Consider the following 18,216-nt stretch of genomic DNA (forward strand, 5'->3'; position numbering starts at 1 on the left):
ACTAAGAAACTTAAAGCTAGTCTGGACATAGTAGTACACACCTGCAATTTCTGCACCTGAGAGACAGAGGCAGGAGGGCCTAGAGGCAAGAAAATCCCTGAGATTCTTTTTTTTTTTTTTTTGTCGGTCATGGGGCTTGAACTCTGGGCCTGGGCACTGTCCCTAGCTCTTCAGCTCAAGGCGAGCACTCACCACTTGAGCTACAGCGCCACTTCCGGTTTTCTGGTGGTTTAGTGGAGATAGGAGTCTCACAGTCTCTCCTGCCCAGGCTGGCTTTGAACCGTGATCCTCAGATCTCAGCCTCCTGAGTAGCTAGGATTACAGGCGTGAGCCACCAGAGCCCAGCTAATCCCTGAGATTCTTATCTCCAATAAACCACTAGAAAACCAGAAGTGGCGCTGTGGCTCAAGTGGTAGAGCTTTAGCCTTCAGCCAAAGAGGCTCAGGGACAGGGTCCAGGCCCCAAGTTCAAGCCCCAGGACCAGTTAAAAAAAGAAAAAAGAAAAGAGGCTGGGAATGTGACTTAGTGGTAGAGTGCTTGCCTAGCATGCATGAAGCCCTGGGTTCAATTTCTCAGTACCACATAAACAAAAAGGCAGAAGTGGCATTATGACTCAAGTGGTAGAGTGCTAGCCTTGTGCAAAAGAAGCTCAGGAACAGTGTCCAGACCCTGAATTCAAGCTCCAGGACTAACAAAGAAGAAAAAAAGACAAAAAGAAAAACTTTAGCTACCCAACAATGCAGAATAACATACATTTGTCCACTTTAGAAAAATCATGAGAGCTCTGCTGGAGGTGATCAGTACTTTACACAAACTCAACATTGTACACCGGGATCTCAAGCCCGAAAACATCCTCCTGGATGACGATATGAACATCAAGCTGACAGACTTCGGATTTTCCTGCCAGCTGGCACCAGGAGAGAAGCTACGAGGTCTGGCACTGTGGCTGAGGGTCATGTCAGGGGCTAAGACTTCCAGTCCGTTCTCCCAAGAGATTAGATTTTGTGCCAACTTACCCACCCCATGCTCTCCACATAAAAATCCTACTATTTCAGGGGCTGGGTGGCTCAGTGGTAGAGTGCTTGCCTTGCATGCATGAAGCCCTGAATTTGATTCCTCAGCACCGCATAAACAGGAAAAACCAGAAGTGGCATGGTGGCTCAAGTAGTAGAGCACTAGCCTTGAGCTGAAGAGCTCAGGAACAGTGTCCAGGCCCCCAGAATTCAGGTCCTACAACCACCACCAACAACAACAACAAAAATCCTACTATTTCAGGGGCTAGGGCACCCTCTTCCCTGGACTGAACTGAGCCAGGTTCCCCCTGCTCAAGTTCCAGGCCAAATGACTACAATGGACCAAGGAAGCAGTAAATGGGCTCCATGAGCCACGGTCAGTGTTAAGAGTCCAGGGCCCACACCACTCCTGATCCTTCTCCAAAGTGCTTCCTGCCCTTGCCTTTCTGTGCAAAGACGTCCTACTCTGTTTCCACAGAGGTCTGTGGGACTCCCAGTTACCTGGCCCCTGAAATCATCGAGTGCTCCATGAACGATGACCACCCGGGCTATGGGAAGGAGGTGGACTTGTGAGTATCTGGGGAGGAGTGATGGCCCCAAGCCTGCAGCGATGGGCTGGGCAAGTGAGGAGCTGCAGCTGGTCCCTCCTGCCTTCCCCTGCCCGGCAAGGCTGGGTGACAGTTGGCTCCCACACTCCAGGTGGAGCACGGGTGTCATCATGTACACTCTGCTGGCTGGCTCCCCGCCCTTCTGGCACCGGAAGCAGATGCTGATGCTGAGGCTGATCATGAGTGGCAACTACCAGTTTGGCTCACCAGAATGGGATGACTACTCAGACACAGTGAAGGATTTGGTGAGGGGCTGGGCCTGCTGGCTCCCCTGGGCTCAAGCTGGTAATCCCAGCCCAAGGGCAGAGGAGGGCTCCCTGCCTTGGCGGAAGGCTGCCTCCTCAGTTGAGGGCTCCCTGTCATGGCAACCTCAGGCCCCCGTCTCTTCTCACAGGTGTCTCGCTTCTTGGTGGTGCAGCCCCAGAAGCGCTGTACAGCAGAAGAGGCCCTGGCACACCCTTTCTTCCAGCAGTATGTGGTGGAGGAAGTACGTCATTTCAGCCCCAGAGGCAAATTCAAGGTACCAGAAGCTTCTTCACCCTAGGGACAAGTTCAAGGTGTCCATGGCCCAGCAGTGACTTGCAGTAGGCTCCTGAAGTCCAGGCATCCAAGAATCATCTCCCATACCTGTCCTTCCTCTCTTCCTAATTTCAGCTTTGCTTCCCCTAGTCACAGAGAAGTCCCTGTGCTAGGGGGGTGAGGCTGGCAGCAGGGCGCTGTGTCCTGATCCCTGAAGGTGATCTGTCAAGTGACGTGTCTGTTGGTCCCGCAGGTGATCTGTCTGACTGTGCTGGCCTCTGTGAGGATCTACTACCAGTATCGCCGCGTGAAGCCAGTGACCAGGGAGATCGTCATCCGAGACCCCTATGCCCTGCGGCCGCTGCGCCGCCTCATTGATGCCTATGCTTTCCGTATCTATGGCCATTGGGTGAAGAAGGGGCAGCAGCAGAACCGGGCTGCCCTCTTCGAGAATACGCCCAAGGCCGTGCTGCTGTCCCTGGCTGAGGAGGAGGACTACTGAGGGTGGCAGGCGGGAGGCCCTTGGAAACAGAACCTCCCAAAGGCCAGCCTCCCACAGACCTCTTAGGCTCCTCAGGTGGCACAGAGTGAGAAATAGGGCGGGGCGGGGCGGTAGAGGGGCCTGAGAACTGCAGCTCAGCCTCCCCTCTGAGGGCTGGCGCTCTGGGGGCCCCTTTGGGTCACCAGGCTGAGGGTCAAGGACCTCTGCAAAGCAGGCGGCTATGAGATGCTTTTGGAGATACCAGCCCCATATAATGAACCAAGAGGAGCCAGACATTTGTCTCTCTGGAGTGTTGTCTCCTTGATGACTCCCGCAACATTAAAGACACTGCTTAAAGGGCCCAGACCACTGCATGCTTAGAGTAAGGCAAGAGGCCCAAAGTTCTGTATATCTGGAAAGGAAAGCAGCATTTTCCTTCCACAGTAGCTTGTGGGGAGGACAGACAGCAGCGGAGGACAGCGTCAGTTTCAGAATCAGACGAGGAAAGGGGAGGAGACAGAATTATTTATTTAAGAAACACTGTTCCAGTTGTCAGCATTTGGTCCCCTGCTGGTTCATGTAAACGAGAAACATCCAGTGCCCAGCACCCAGCCCAGTCAATGTGCTGGGCCCTTGAGTATGGGAAGGGAGAGAGGAGGGCACCCCAGACCCAGACCCTCAGGCTCAACTGAGGGGCACGGTTTGGCTGCATCTGGAGCATGGTCGGGGCATGCTCTGAGGAATAAGGCCCGAGGGAAGTGGCCATTCTGGATGGCTGCTCACAGTTCCCGGGGTGGTCGGCTTACACCGGAAGCACAGCGGAAGCCAAGGTTGTCTGAGGCTGAATCTGGAGTGTTGCCCATTCTGCCACCAGAGAAAGGGAGAGAGAATAGACATTGGTTGAGAAAAGTTACACAACTTTTAACTGGGCACCAGTGGCTCACACCTGTAACCCTAGCTACTCAGGAGGCTGAGATCTGAGGATCACGGTTAAAAGCCAGCTCAGGCAGGGAAGTCTGTGAGACTCTTATCTCCAATTAACCACCAGAAAACTGGAAGTGGAGCTGTGGCTCAACGGATAGAGCACTAGCCTTGAGCTGAAGAGCTGAGGGACAGCACCCAGGCCCAGAGTTCAAGTCCCACGACCGACAAAAAAAAAAAAAAAAGTTATGCAACTTTTCTTCTGCCTGATTTGACAGGCCTGTGATGAACGAAGGAGAGAATGATGAGGAAGAACTTGGGACAGAGTGGGGAAGCAGCCCAGAAGGACTGTATTGCAGGAGACTTTAGTTGTTACTGAAAACTTGTACCATTCATATTTAGAGAGTGGCTCAGTCCACAAAGCCTATCGGCGACAGCAAAGAAGAATAGCAGGGTACTAGGCAGTGATTCACATTTCCCAAATGAATCTCCCAGCTGTTTCTTTGTTGGCTACTTCCCAGCTTCTCTAGAAGGCAGGGTTTCATCATTTTGTAGACTCAGAAGCAGGTGTCAGAAATACTAAGACCCTTGCCCAAGGCCAAACACAGCTTCCATGGTGGGGCAGATCAGTGGAAACCCAGGACCTGCTTCTGCACAAGAGGGAGCTGAGGGAAAGGCCAGTTCTGCTCCCAGGTGACCGCAGCACCATGCTGCCACTGGTGCCTCAAGGAATCCTGGGAGAGGAGGTGCAGAAAGCACAATGTGGGAAAAGTCCTAAAAGGGCTCCGGATGCAGGAATCCCACCATCAGGTGCCAGCCCTGACTGATTGTGTAAAGTGAGCAGGCCCCCACCATCCTGAGCCTTCTTATTCTTGACTGTAAGACAAAGTCATAAATGATTCTTTTGTGTGTGTGTGAGTGCCCACCAGTTTGAAGAGCTGGCAAGTCCAGGACCACTGGCTATGACCTATTGGTGTGGTCATTCCTCCCACCCCAACCCGAGTATAATAAGGATGGGGGGGAAAGTCCGCACAGCCAGTGTGCCAAACACTCTCCACGGAGCAAGAGGGCAGGAAAAGCTCCAGGTCAACACAACCCTTTTTACTTCATGGTGCACACAGCCTGCACCTCTTCTGGTGGAAGCAGAATGCAGCAGGGAGACAGGGCAAAAAAAAGAAGGGTACAGAAGGGAGAGGGAGAAGGGGCATGGGTGGCAGTACAGCCGGAAGGCTACGTGCAAAGCAGAAGGAAGGTGGGGTCCGAAGAAAAGCAGGGCGAAGCAAGCAGATGGGTGCCGCAGGGAGGCTGGAGCAGCAGCAGCACCCACACCCATCTGGTGCTCCATGAGCTCTAAGGGCTCATGACACAGGCTGGTATTCTGAGGTCCCCTGGGATGCACCCTCACCTGGTGGTGACCCGGGCCCGATGATTGGCAGAACCATCCGCTGTGTCAATCCAGGATGCGCCCCGGAGGACTCGCATGTCCTGGTTGGCAGCCGGGTACATTGAGGCGGTCCACTCCCACACATTGCCCATGAGGTCATAGAGCCCTGTGGCAAGGCAGAGTGGGTCAGTCCCAGGCTTCAAGCAGCACCCTCCCAAAGGCCCCAGGGCAACATTGGTGGTGAGGAAGGACAACACTGCCCTCAACTTCCTCTTAGGCAGCCAGGGAGGGATGAGAACTCTTCTGTGTGTGGGTCATGGGGCTTGAAATTTAGGGCTCAGGCACTGTCTCTGAGTTCCTTTTGCTCAAGGCTAGTGCTCTATCACCTTGAGCCATAATACTACTTTTTGGTTTTCTGGTGGTTAAAAGAGATTAAGAGTCTCATGGACTTTTCTGCCTAGGCTGGCTTTGAACTGTGATCTTCAGGTCTCAGCCTCTTGAGTAGCTAGGATTACAGAAGGGAGCCACCAGCGCCCGGCTGGATCGGAACTCTTACCATAGTCATTCTGTGGGGGGAACGCATTCACTGGAGACAGCCCATGGAAGCCATCTTCTGCCTTGTCACCTTTGGGGAATGTTCCCTGATGGGAGGAATTAAAGCAAAAGTGTTTATCTGCTGCCCCAAGAAGGGTTCCTGGCTGCCCACCAGGCTCTGGGGAGGGGAAGAGCAGGGGCAGGAGTTGTGATCTATTTGACCCTGAGTGATGTGTATAGTAGGTGTGAGGGTCTCTGTCCAGTGGCTGAACAGAAGCAGCCGCATGGTCTTAGATTTCAATCTCCAAAACTGACCTGAAGTGTTCAGCCTCAGGCATTTTGTAATAGCAACAGAAAACAAATCAGTATATTCACTTTTTGGTAAGTATTAAGGAATGCACCCAGAGTCTTGTACAGCAAAGAAGGTGTCTAACACTGGGCTATGTCATAAGCCCTTCTGCATCAACTTTTGTCTGAATATAGATATGACCCACAGGTACCCTAAACTATGTTGATCCTAAACGGACCTAGTTCTGTCCTCCTCCTGACCATCTATTCTGGATTACAGTAGCAGCTTGTAGTCCAAGCTTGGACTCATACTTAAGTCCAACTTAGTTCTGTATTCCACATTTGTTTAATTACTAAATCCCACACATCTTTCCAGACACACCTCTCTTGATCCATTTCCACTTAAGACTCCTGAAAGTTCTAAGACTCTTCATCACTACTGTGTTCTACTTCCTTAAGTCCAGTACAAGTTAGCAACAATTTGCATTTGCTGTGGAGCTGGGGGTGTACTCATGGTCTGTCTAGCACTTGTCTGGCATGCAAGGCTCCTGCATGCTAGGCCCTTCATAACGTGCCTCCACCAAGCCCTCACTTCCCTGGACCCTGACCCCACTGAACACACAAAGCTCTTCCTACCTACACCAGCTGTTCCCAGAGTGACCTTCCTTCCACTTTCAAATGGCTCAATGCTACCTTCTCCAGTGAAGCCACCACCCCAGTGACCTGTTTTCTTGAGTCCTTCCAGTTCTTTGAGCTGAGTTCCATCAGAAGACAAAGCCCTCTGGCTCCTGCGGTGGCCTAACTTAGTCCATGAGAGGCTCAGGGCAGGTCTTACCTGCCACAGGTTGGTGCGGTTTGGCTGGAAGCTGTTCCCCCATGGATATACCTGACCTGATGAGAGTTAGGAGACAGAAGAGAGAGAGGCAAAGAGTTAGTGAAGCCTTCCAAAAGAAAACAGAGTTAGCCAGGCACTGGTGGCTCATGCCATAATCCTAGCTACTCAGGCAGCTGAGAGCTGAGAATGGCAATTCAAAGCCATCCTGGGCAGGAAAGTCCATGAGACTCTATCTTCAATTAACCACCAGAAAACAGGAAGTGGTGCTGTGGCTCAAAGTGGTAGAGTGCTTGCCTTGTGCTGCAGAGCTGAGGGTCAGCTCCCAGGCCCAGAGTTCAGGCCCCACAATATCCCCCACCCCCCCAAAAAAAAGTTGGTGGGGAGCTGGAGGCTGGTTCCTGTAATCCTAGATGCTCAGGAGACTGAGATCTGAGGATCACAGTTCAAAGCCAGCCTGGCAGGAAAGTCTGTGGACTCTTATCTCCAATTAACCTCCCAAAAGGCAGAAGTGCAGTTGTGGTTCCAGTGGTACAGTACTAGCACCTGAGTTCAAGTCCCAGAACTGCACAAAAACAAAACAAACTGAGTACTGATCTATCGGGGTTCCCTCAGTAAGTAGGTGTTCAGTGTCGGAAATTGCCTCCACCCTGATGAGTTTCTGTAGTTAGGGTTGCAGAATGCCAGTTTTCAAGCAAACAGTGATCCTTTATAGTAATCTATGCCCCTATGGGGGAAAATGTGTAATTTTGATAATTCTATTCCTAATTACATTGAAATGTAATTTCAATAAATTATCCATGGACTCTCCAATAATAAAAATGTCTGTTTTTCATTCCATTTTTCCAGTTATTTATTTTAATCCAGGCTGGCCTAGAATTCACTATGTAGGTCAAGTCAGCCTTGAACTCTAGATCTTCCTGCCTAAGCCTCCCAAGTGCTGGGATTACAGATATGTATCACTACACTGGCTCCAGGTATTCACTTTTGTAAATTCAGATGTATTGGCTTGAATGGTCTAGAAATGAAACAATGAAACAATGGATCCTCCTGTTCCAGGAGCCAGGCCTTTTCCCATGCTTCAAGGACCATATGCACTGAAAGATGGGAGAATAATGGGAGATACTGAGCATCTGCGTACCCTTTAAGCCCCCTCGGGCAGCGAACTCCCACTCCTCTTCGGTGGGCAGCCTCTTTCCCCGCCACGCACAGTACGCATGAGCGTCGTTCCAGCTCACATGCACCACCGGCAGCTCCTGCCTCTCTCGGATGCCAGAGCCGGGACCTGCAGGCTGACAGCCAGGAGGAAGTGAGACCGGTTCTCTCTGGGATCTCATGGGAATCTAAGAGGACTAGGCGTGGGCGCCTGAACTCAGCTTTTACCCCTAGAAAGAACAAGGAAGTTAGTGAGTGAGCAACATCGGGGTTAGAAAGAGACCATGCAAGATCCTGCAGGGGAAAATGGGATGACAACAAGGAAAAGAATTTGGACAGAGGAAGCAGGCCCCCCTGTCATCTCCTCAAACTTGGTGCTCTAGGATAGGTGTGTGTGTGTGGGGGGGGGGGGAGTTGGGGAAGCAAGATTGGAGAGAAGGTAGAGAAAAGCAGCACTTACCTGCCTCCAGAAAGCCTTTTCCACTGGAAGCCACCAGAGAACAGACTGCAGATAAGAAGCAGGATGAATGAGCGTAGGACCTGAGACCAACAGAGTTCCTCCCTCTTTCAGCCACACACTTACCCCAAAGAATAGGCTGTGACTGCACATCTTTCATGACAGCTTACCACCCCTACTAGCGGACTGTGGCTGAGACATGGTTTTGCTCTTGTTCCCCCTCCCACACACCACTTTTCTGTTCTTGTTTTATTTGCTTTTTCTGTGACAGGATCTTGCTATGGCTGGCTAGCCTCGATCTTTTGATCTTCCTGCCTCAGCCTCCCAAATGCTGAGATTACAGGTGTGGACACCACACCTTGCTTTGAGAGGTTGAGTGGATCCTGGTGGCTCACACCTGTAATCCTAGCTACTTAGGAAGCTGAAATCTAAGGCTTGAGGGTCAAGGTAAGTCCAAGCAGAAAAGTCCAGGAGAGTTTATCTCCAATAAACTACTCAGAAAAAGCCAGAAGTAGCACTGTGGCTCAAGAAGTAAAGTGCTAGACTTGAGGAAAAAGAGGCTCAGACATAGTGCCCAGGCCCAGAGTTCAAGCCCCAGGACCAGAAAAAAAAATTCTCTTGAAGTTTCATATGGGTCTGTCCATGCAAGGACAAGCTCAGGGTTTCTTTCTTTCTTTTTTTTTTATTGTGAAAATACTGTACAGAGGGGTTACATGGGCAAGATAATGAGTACATTTCTTATCAAGCATTGTAGCCTCCTCCTTTGTTTCCCCTTCCCATCCTCCCCCCAAAGCTCAGGGTTTCTACACAAGGACCAGCTAAGACACAAGGACAAGCTCAGGGTCTTTTTACACAAGGATGAGCTCAGGGTCTCTACACAACGAGCTGCTCAGGGGTCTCTCTACACAAGGACCAACGCAAGGTCTCTTTACACAAGGACCATCTCAAGGGTCTCTGTGGTTAGTGAGTACAGTATTCCCCTGACTTACAGGGAGGCCTGCCTTGGGTCCCTCTCTCCACAACCTCAGGAACACTTCTCCACCCTGGCTCAGGAGTGTTTGGCCTGGCCCCACTTCCAGACCCTCAGCTGTACAGCTAGGGTCTCACCTGCATCTGTTGGTTTGCTTTGTTTCTCAGTTCACTGGAGACGAAGTCCTCAAAGACAAAGCTCCACCCAAATGCCTCAGCCTCTGTCCGGTACTTCTTCTCCCTGACAAACTCCCTGAAAAGAGATATTTCTTTCACTTGATTCAGCTGACCAGATTCCAGGCTCTGTCCCTGTCTCCTCCTCCAGAAGAGTGGATACTCTTTCCTGGGAAGCCATGTCTGGTTCTGGAACTCCAAGGAGTTAGCTGGGAAACATGGCTTATACTTCACACTTTCTTCTGAATTTGGATATAAGCAATTTACACAGTAAGTTTCATTCTTTTAAAAATATGTTCCAGTGGATCTCACTTGTAACCCTAGCTACTCAGGAGGCTGAGATCTGAGGATCGTGGTTCAAAGTCAGCCTGAGCTGGCTTATCTCCAATTAACCACCAGAAGACCTGAAGTGCTGCTTTGACTTAAGTGGCAGAGCACTTGCCTTGAGCTCGAGTTCAGGGACAGCGCCTAGGCCCATAGTTAAAGACCCACAACTGACAAAAAAGACCCCCCAAATCAAAACACAGAAAACAAAAAACAAAAAACAAAAAAACCCAACATCTTCTTATTTGTACATGTAATTTTCCAAGTCTAGACATCTTTATTCCCTAAATTGCGAAGCTGATCCTTCTTTCTCTCTTCAGTACTGGAGTTTGAGCTCAGCCTTGGACTTGCTAGGCAGGTCCTCTACCACTTGAGCCACATCCCCAGCCCTTTTTTTGCTATAGTTTTCAGATAGGTTCCTGCAGTTTTGCCTGGATCAAGCCTCAGAATGAGATTCTTCTACCAATAGCTCCTTCATAGCTGGGATTACATATAAGACACCATACCCAGATTGTTCTTTTTTTCTTTTTCTCTCTTTTCTTTTCTTTTTTTTTTTTTTTTTTCGCTGGTCATGGGGCTTGAACTGTGGGCCTGGGCACTGTCCCTCAGCTCTTCAGTTCAAGGCTAGCGCTCTACTTCTGGCGCTTTTTGGTGTTTAATTGGAGATAAGAGTCTCATGGAGGGGCTGGGAAGGTGGCTCAGTGGAAGAACGCTTGCCTTGCATGCCTGAGGCCCCGGGTTCGATTCCTCAGCACCACATAAAGAAAAAAGCCGGAAGTGGCACTGTGGCTCAAGTGGAAGAGCGTTAGCCTTGAGCTGAAGAGCTGAGGGACAGCGCCCAGGCCCAGAGTTCAGGTCCCATGACCGGACCCCAAAAAAAAAAAAAAAGAGTCTCATGGACTTTCGTCTGGACTGGCTTTGAATCACGATCCTCAGATCTCAGACTCTGAGCAGCTAGGATTACAGGCATGAACCAATTACAAATATTTTTATATTTAATATATTATAAATATATGATCACAATATTATTTAAACATTTTCAGCATGGTGAAAAAATATATATATATATTAGCTGTGGGGCTTGAACTCAGGGCTGGCCTGGGTGCTATCCTTGAGTTCTGCTCAAGGCTGGTGCTCTGCTACTTAAGAGCCACAACATTACTTCTGGTTTTCTGGTGGTTACTTGGAGATGAGTTACACAGACTTTCCTGCCTGCGCTGGCTTTGAACCACAATCCTCAGATCTCAGCCTTCTGAGTAGGTAGGATTACAAGCAAGAGCCACCAGCAACTGACCTAATTTTTTTTTTCAGAAATGCAAACCCAATACATAAAATGTTTCTTCATTTGCTTAAAGGAAAACACATTCATACTTGGTAAAGCAGACTTTATCATTCTGGAAGGAACAATCAAGAGATCATCAAACAAGGCCATAATAAAGCTACCAACACAACTATGTTTATTGCAGAATTATTCACCATAGCTAAGATATGGAACCAAGATATGGAACCAACCCAGATGCCCCTCAGTAGATAAATGGATCAAGAAAATACACACACACACACACACACACACACACACACACACACACACACACACACACACACACACACACACACACACACACACACACACACACACACACACACACACACACACACTGGAGTTCTATGTTTCCATCAGAAAGAATGACATCACCCATTTGTAAGGAAATGGAAAAACTTGGAAAAATCATATTAAGTGAAGTAAGCCAGACCGAAAGAAATATAGGTCCCATGATTTCCCTTATTTGCAGTAATTAGTATATGTCTAGGATAATCTTATCTGATGAGCAGAAAAGCTCAAAAGCTATGTATATATAATCATATAAGATGATGCTAAGTAAAATGAACCCCAAAATATGGACACAGTTTTTTTTTGTTGTTGTTTTTTATGTACTATGTGATTTTTTTTTCTTTCTTTTTTTGTTGTTGGTGGTGGTGGTCATGGGGCCTGAACTCTGGGCCTGGGCACTGTCCCTCAGCTCTTCAGCTCAAGGCTAGTGCTCTACCACTTGAGCCACAGCACTACTTCTGGCTTTTTTTTGCTTATGTGGTGCTAGGAATCGAACCCAGGACCTCATGCATGCAAGACAAGCACTATACCACTTCCACTCTATCACCTTCCCAGTCCGTCTTTGTTTCTTTTGTATGTTCTTCCTCCTATGGTATATTCCTGTTGTCACTGTATTTAATTTTGGTACCTTGCATCTTGTATATACATTTATCTAATTAGGGGAGGGGAAGGGGAATAACAAAATGCTGAAACAAGGACACAGGATGACCCACTGCAACTATATTACTCACAAGACACTATGTTGGAAATGAACCTTATAACTTTGGTGGGGGGGAGTGGTGGAAGTAGGGGAGGGAAGGGATAGTGGGAGAAAAATAAAGGCGGGGGTAACAATGTCCATCAAGAAATGTACTCACTACCTTACTGATGTAACTGTAACCTCTGTATATAGCATCTTTACAAGAAAATAAATTTAAATAAGTAAAAGAGACCATCAAAATCCACTTGGGAAGTATTGTTTTTCTTTAACTACTAGTTTGAACTCAGGGCTATCACTTTTGGTAACCTGGCACTATAACAAAGAGCTGTTGCCCTGCTTTTCATTGGCTTTTTTTTTGGGGGGGGATGGGGGGGTCAGGTCTTGAACGCTGGGCCTGGGAGTTGTCCCTCAGGTCTTCAGCTCATGGAGATTACTCTACCACTTGAGCCGCAGCACTACTTCCGGTTTTCTGTTGGTTAACTGGCTTTGAACTGTGATCCTCAGATCTCAACCTCCTGAGTATCTAGGTTTATAGGCATGAGTCACTGGTGCCTGGCTCATTGGCTATTTTAGAAACAGTCTTGCTGCTTGAAAATTCCTGAGACGTGAACTACCTGTTTTGGGCTTCCTGTTATTTTGGAGATAAAGCATGCCACTCCATGGAGACAGTTTTGTGGATTTTTTTTTTTTTGGGGGGGGGTCTGGTCGTGGGGCCTGAACTCTGGGCCTGGGCGCTGGCCCTCAGCTCTTCGGGTCAAGGCTAGCACTCTACCACTTGAGCCACAGCGCCACTTCCGGCTTTTTTCTTTTTGCTTATGTGGTGCTGAGGAATTGAACCCAGGGCCTCATGCATGCAAGGCAAGCGCTCTACTACTGAGCCATCTTCCCAGCCCTAGTCTTGTGGACTTCTGTGCCAGGGCTGGCCTGATGGGTGGCAGTGAGCAAGGTGGATTCTTTTTAGATATTAGGGAGGAAGACCAGCAAGAGCCTCTATACCCCCAGTTTGAAACAAAACAAAACAAAAAAAAACTGCTGTACCTGAAATCTTTATTGGTGACAGGAAATACGTCGATAGCAAAGGGTTTAACTGTTACTTCCCGGGCAGGTCCTTCACCATCTCTGCCATCTGGAGCATCTGTTCCCATCAGGAATCTCCCACCAGGCAGCTGGACCATGCTAGTGGTCTGTGCATTTCCTGCAGAAAAGGAGTTAGAAATAACTTACGTACATGGATATACACATAGGTATATATTCAATATATACATAGGTATATTGTATATAGATATCAATGACAGTGTTATATGTGGATTGTATATAATACTCAGGATATCACAAAACATAGAGTCTTAAAGTTAATTTTATTTTTGCCAGTCCTGGGGCTTAAACTCAGGGCCTGGGCACTGTCCTAAAGCTGCTGCTGCTTCTGTTTTTTTTTCTGATAGTGGGCCAGAACTCTGGGCATGGGTGCTGTCCCTCAGCTCTTCAGCTCAAGGCTAATGCTCTACCACTTAAGCCACAGTGCCACTTCTGGCCTTTTCTGCTTATGTGGTACTGAGGAATTGAACTTATGGCTTCATGCATGAAAAGCAAGCAATCTACCCTAAGCCACATTCCCAGCGAGCCTTAAATTTTTTTTTTTTTTTTTTTGGTCGGTCATGGATCTTGAACTCTGGGCCTAGGTGCTGTCCTTCAGCTCTTCAGCTCAAGGCAGGTGCTTTACCACTTGAGCTACAGCGCCACTTCCGGTTTTCTGGTGGTTTATTGGAGATAGGAGTCTTATGGTCTTTCCTGCCTGGGCTGGCTTTGAACCATGATCCTCAGATCTCAGCCTCCTGAGATCCTGGCTAGGATTACAGGCATGAGCCACCAGTGCCCGGCGGCGAGCCTTAACATTTTAACTATAAGTTCTTGTCTTGCCACTTAATTTGCTGGCAAATCTGAGACAAATTAATCTGTAATCCAGTTTTTTTTTTTTTTTTTTTTTTTAAATTCTGGTCGTGGGGCTTGAACTCTGGGCCTGAGGGCTGTCCCTCAGCTCTTCAGCTCAAGGCTAGCACTCTACCACTTGAGCCACAGCGCCACTTCTGGCTTTTTTCTTTTTGCTTATGTGGTGCTGGGAATCGAACCCAGGGCTTCAGGCATGCAAGGCAAGCACTCTTACCACTGAGCCACCTTCCCAGCCCCCATGTAATCCAGTTTTTTTTTTTACTATAAAATGGGGGTAACGGGGTTGGGAAGGTGGCTCAGTGGTAGAGCGCTTGCCTTGCATGCCTGAGACCCTGGGTTCGATTCCTCAGCACCACATAAGCAAAAAGAAAAAAGCCGGAAGTGGCGCTGTGGCTCAAGTGGTAGAGTGCTAGCCTTGAGCTGAAGAGCTGAAGGACAGCGCCCAGACCCAGAGTTCAGGCCCCACGACCAAACCCCCCCCCAAAAATGGGGGTAACATCTATTTTACAGGCTTCTGTATGAATTAAATTTATGTTTAGGGGCTGGAAATGTGGCTTAGTGGTAGAGTGCTTGCCTAGCATGCATGAAGACCTGAGTTCAATTCCTTGGTACCACATAAACATAAAAAAAAGCCAGAAGTGGCGCTGCATCTCAAGTGGTAGAGCGCTAGCCTTGAGCACAGAGAGGCTCAAGGACAGTACCCTGGCTCTGAGATCAAGTTCCAAGACAGGAAAAAAAAAAATTATGGGCTGGAAAGATGGCTCAGTGGTAGAGCACTTGCCTTGCATGCCTGAGGCCCTGGGTTCGATTCCTCAGCACCACATAAGCAAAAAAGAAAAAAACTGTAAGTGGCGCTGTGGCTCAGTGGTAGAGCGCTAGCCTTGAGCTGAAGAGCTGAGGGACAGCATCCAGGCCCAGAGTTCAGGCCCCATGACTGGACCAAAAAAAAAATTATGATTGAAATGAGCATATGGAAGGTTTTCTTTCATCTTTGTCCTTCCATCGAACCCTTTACCCCAGCTAGATAAATTCCGTAACTATAACTTCAAACACATTAGCACTTCCTACTCATGCTTCTGTTCACGCTGTTTCTCTGCTTGTTCTGTTGAACACTAACTAGCATGTGCATGTGCATGCATGTAAGTTGGTGAGGTCTCACTGATTTTCCCAGGCTGGTTTACAACTAATAGGCTCAAGTGATCTTCTTGTCTCAGCTTCCCAAGTCCTGGGACTAAAGTGTATACCACTGTGCCTAGCTTCAATTCTTAGTGATTGTTACCATAATATATACTCTAGGCTCCATGTTCCATGTTTATTGTCAGTTCAGTGTGGACCTAGTACTAGTACTAGTACAATGATTATCAGCAAGTAACTAATCAGATCTTTTTTTTTTTTTTTTTTTGGTTGGTCCTGGGGGCTGAACTCTGGGCCTGGGCGCTGTCCCTCAGCTCTTCAGCTTAAGGCTAGCGCCCTACCACTTGAGCCACAGTGCTACCTCTGGCTTTTTTCTGCTTATGTGGTACTGAGGAATGGAACCCATGGCCTCATGCATGAGAGGCAAGCACTCTACCACTGAGCCAACTTCCCAACTCTCAGATCTTTTTTTTTTTTTTTTTTTTTTTAATTTTTTTATTGTAAAGACACTATACAGAGGGTTACAGTTACATGAGTGAGGTAATGCAACTCTCAGATCTTTTATTAAGTTGCTGTTTGAATAACTCAGAAAATATGCAGTAAAGGGCTGGGAAGGTGGCTCAGCGGTAGAGTGCTTGCCTTGCTTGCATGAGGCCCTGGGTTCGATTCCTCAGCACATTAGCAAAAAAGAAAAAAGCCGGAAGTGGCGCTGTGGCTCAAGTGCTAGAGCACTAGCCTGAGCTGAAGAGCTGAGGGACAGCACCTAGGCCCAGAGTTCAGGCCCCATGACCGGACCCCCCCCCAAAAAAAGAAAGAAAATATGCAGTAAAGCAGGGCACCAGTGGCTCATACTTATCATCTTAGTTACTCAAGAGGCTGAGACCTGAGGATTACACTTTGAAGCCAGCTCAGGCAGGAAAGTCCATGACACTCTTATTTCCAATAAACTGTTCAGAAAAAAGCCAGAAGTGGTGCTGTAGCTCAAGAGGTAGAGTGTTAGCTTTGAGCACAAAGAGGCTCAGGAACAGCACCCAGGCCTGGGGGGAAAAAAAGAAAGAGGAAAAAAATAAAAATTTTAAAAAAAATTAAAAAATTAAAAAAGAAAGAAAAAGTAAATATGCAGTAAAAACTTAAAAGATTTTTACTGGGCATGGGTGGTTCACATCTATAATTCTAATTACAGGGGGTTGAGATCATCTGAGAATACTAGGTCAAAGTCAGTTCAGGCAGGAAAGTCCATGAGACTCTTGGCTCCAATTGATCACCGAAAGCCAAGTGGAGCTGAGCTGTGGCTCTAGTGGTAGAGCTTGGGCAAAAAAGCTCAGGAGCAGTACCTAGGCTCAGAGTTCAAACCCTGGACTGGCATGCATAAATAAATAATATGCAGAACGTAGTCTAATGTCTGCATGCACTTTTGGCTCTGGGCGAGCGGGCTGGTCAGGAAAGCTGGTCACAAGCCGCCCTCCCGGCCCAATACGACAGTTTGCTGGCTCCCACTTTCACGGTCCGACCTGAGACCCGGGAGCCCTGGTAGGGGCGGCGGGCGGGCGCAGCAAGGCCCAGCCCGGCCGCCAGCCCCTACACCGAGGAACCTCGGGCCCGCAGGCCCTAGGAGTCACCTTCCCGTCCCTCCGGAGGCTCATGGTCCTCCGCTTCCTACCACACCGGAATCAGAGGCGCTGGCGGACACTGACCTAGCTGGAGCCACGGGCCGCCTAGTAGAGGGAACAGAGCCGCGAGCAGCAAAAGGAAGCCCATGCCAGACTGCCACTCAGCAGCCCGCGCACGCGCCTCCGGAAGACCCAGCCTGCACGGCTACTGCGCGTGCGCAAAGCCAAAACACTAGCCACATGACTATACGCATGCGCACAAAATCCCTTTCAGGCGACTGTGGGCTGGGCAAGCCCAGAATGAAAGTTCCTGACAAGGGCTGGGAAGGTGGCTCAGTGGTAGAGCGCGCCTTGCATGCATGAGGCTCTGGGCTCAATTCCTCAGCACCATATAAGTGGTAGAGCTCTATCTAGCCTTGAGCTGAAGAGCTGAGGGCCAGCGCCCAGGCCCCATGATGGGACCCAGAAAACAAAAACAAGTTCCTGACACTTAAGAAGTGCTTCATTGTTAGGAGGCTGATATCACCCTTCATCGGCACATTGCTTTAGTGCACCCACCACATAGGAAGATCACAAACAGGTTTCATTAACGTTTATTGCTCTCACGGAAGGACAACGCACGTTAGTCGAGGTGTTCGCTAAAGATTCCCGGATGCATATTTTATTTATTTTTTGGTCCGGTCATGGGGCCTGAACTCTGGGCCTGGGCGCTGTCCCTCAGCTCTTCAGCTCAAGGCTAGCGCTCTACCACTTAAGCCACAGCGCCACTTCCGGATTTTTTTCTTTTTGCTTACGTGGTGCTGAGGAATCGAACCCAGGGCCTCGAGCATGCAAGGCAAGCGCTCTACCACTGAGCCACCTTCCCAGCCCCCGGATGCATATTTATAAATGTCAATCCTAGCTACTCAGGAGGCTGAGATCTGAGGATCATGGTTTAAAGCCTGCCCTGGCAGGGAAGTCTGAGAGTCATCTCCAGCTAACCACCAGAAAACCAGTAGTGCTGTGGCTCACGTGGTTGAGAACTAGCTTTGAGTTGAAGAGCTCAGGGACAATACCGTCTCAGGGTTCAAGCCCCATGACCAACCAAAAAAAAAATTGGTTTGAAAATGGCCTAATATCGGGGAGGATGGGGGGGGGTGCGGGGGGGGGGGGGAGGGGGGAGAGGATGGGAAGGGGAAACAAAGAAGGAAGCTACAATGCTTGATAAGAAATGTACTCATTATCTTGCCCATGTAATTGTAACCCCTCTGTACAGTACTTTCACAATTAAATATGTTCTTTCACATTACCCAGCCCCCTTATTTTGTCCTATTACATTTCTAATGGTGCATTGTTGTCTCTACTTCACTTTTCTCACAAGCATGAAATCCAAAGATCTGATATTTTACTTGTTGGTCATGGGGCTTGAACTGAGGACCTGGCTACTGTCTCTAAGTAGTTCTTCTGCTCAAAGCTACTGCTCTACCACTTTTGAGCCACAGTATCACTTCCGGTTTTCTGGAGATAAGTCTCAGGGACTTTCCTGCTTGGGCTGGCTTTGAAACATAATCCTCA

At 48.7% G+C, this 18,216-nt stretch overlaps 2 protein-coding genes across 3 annotated transcripts in view; one reads left to right on the plus strand and one right to left on the minus strand.

Moving 5' to 3' along the window:
* Positions 1–3,285, plus strand: part of Phkg1 (phosphorylase kinase catalytic subunit gamma 1) — an 11,889-nt gene extending 8,604 nt beyond the window's left edge. The window contains exons 6-10 of the mRNA XM_070035626.1: positions 769–932; positions 1,492–1,582; positions 1,713–1,866; positions 2,016–2,141; positions 2,394–3,285. Of these exons, the coding sequence (XP_069891727.1) occupies positions 769–932; positions 1,492–1,582; positions 1,713–1,866; positions 2,016–2,141; positions 2,394–2,642 (784 nt within the window). The 3' untranslated portion in view covers positions 2,643–3,285. The remainder of the gene's footprint in view (positions 1–768; positions 933–1,491; positions 1,583–1,712; positions 1,867–2,015; positions 2,142–2,393) is intronic.
* Positions 3,286–3,315: 30 nt separating this feature from the next.
* Sumf2 (sulfatase modifying factor 2) lies at positions 3,316–16,853 on the minus strand. 2 transcript variants are annotated; one of them, XM_070035627.1, is made up of 9 exons: positions 16,747–16,853; positions 13,010–13,166; positions 9,300–9,414; positions 8,196–8,240; positions 7,722–7,872; positions 6,584–6,639; positions 5,483–5,567; positions 4,948–5,092; positions 3,316–3,485 (listed from the first exon to the last, which is right to left on the minus strand). In XM_070035627.1, exons 1-9 carry the CDS (start codon positions 16,808–16,810, stop codon positions 3,401–3,403), a joined length of 903 nt encoding a protein of 300 aa, XP_069891728.1. In that variant the 5' UTR covers positions 16,811–16,853; the 3' UTR covers positions 3,316–3,400. The 2 variants fall into 2 exon arrangements, with proteins under 2 accessions (XP_069891728.1, XP_069891729.1); XM_070035628.1 differs by lacking the exon at positions 8,196–8,240.
* Between the last annotated feature and the right edge of the window lie 1,363 nt (positions 16,854–18,216).

The sequence above is a fragment of the Dipodomys merriami genome, unplaced genomic scaffold (genome assembly GCF_024711535.1).
Source record: "Dipodomys merriami isolate MVZ:Mamm:240054 unplaced genomic scaffold, mDipMer1.0.p SCAF_26, whole genome shotgun sequence".
In the NCBI taxonomy this organism is placed as follows: domain Eukaryota; kingdom Metazoa; phylum Chordata; class Mammalia; order Rodentia; family Heteromyidae; genus Dipodomys; species Dipodomys merriami.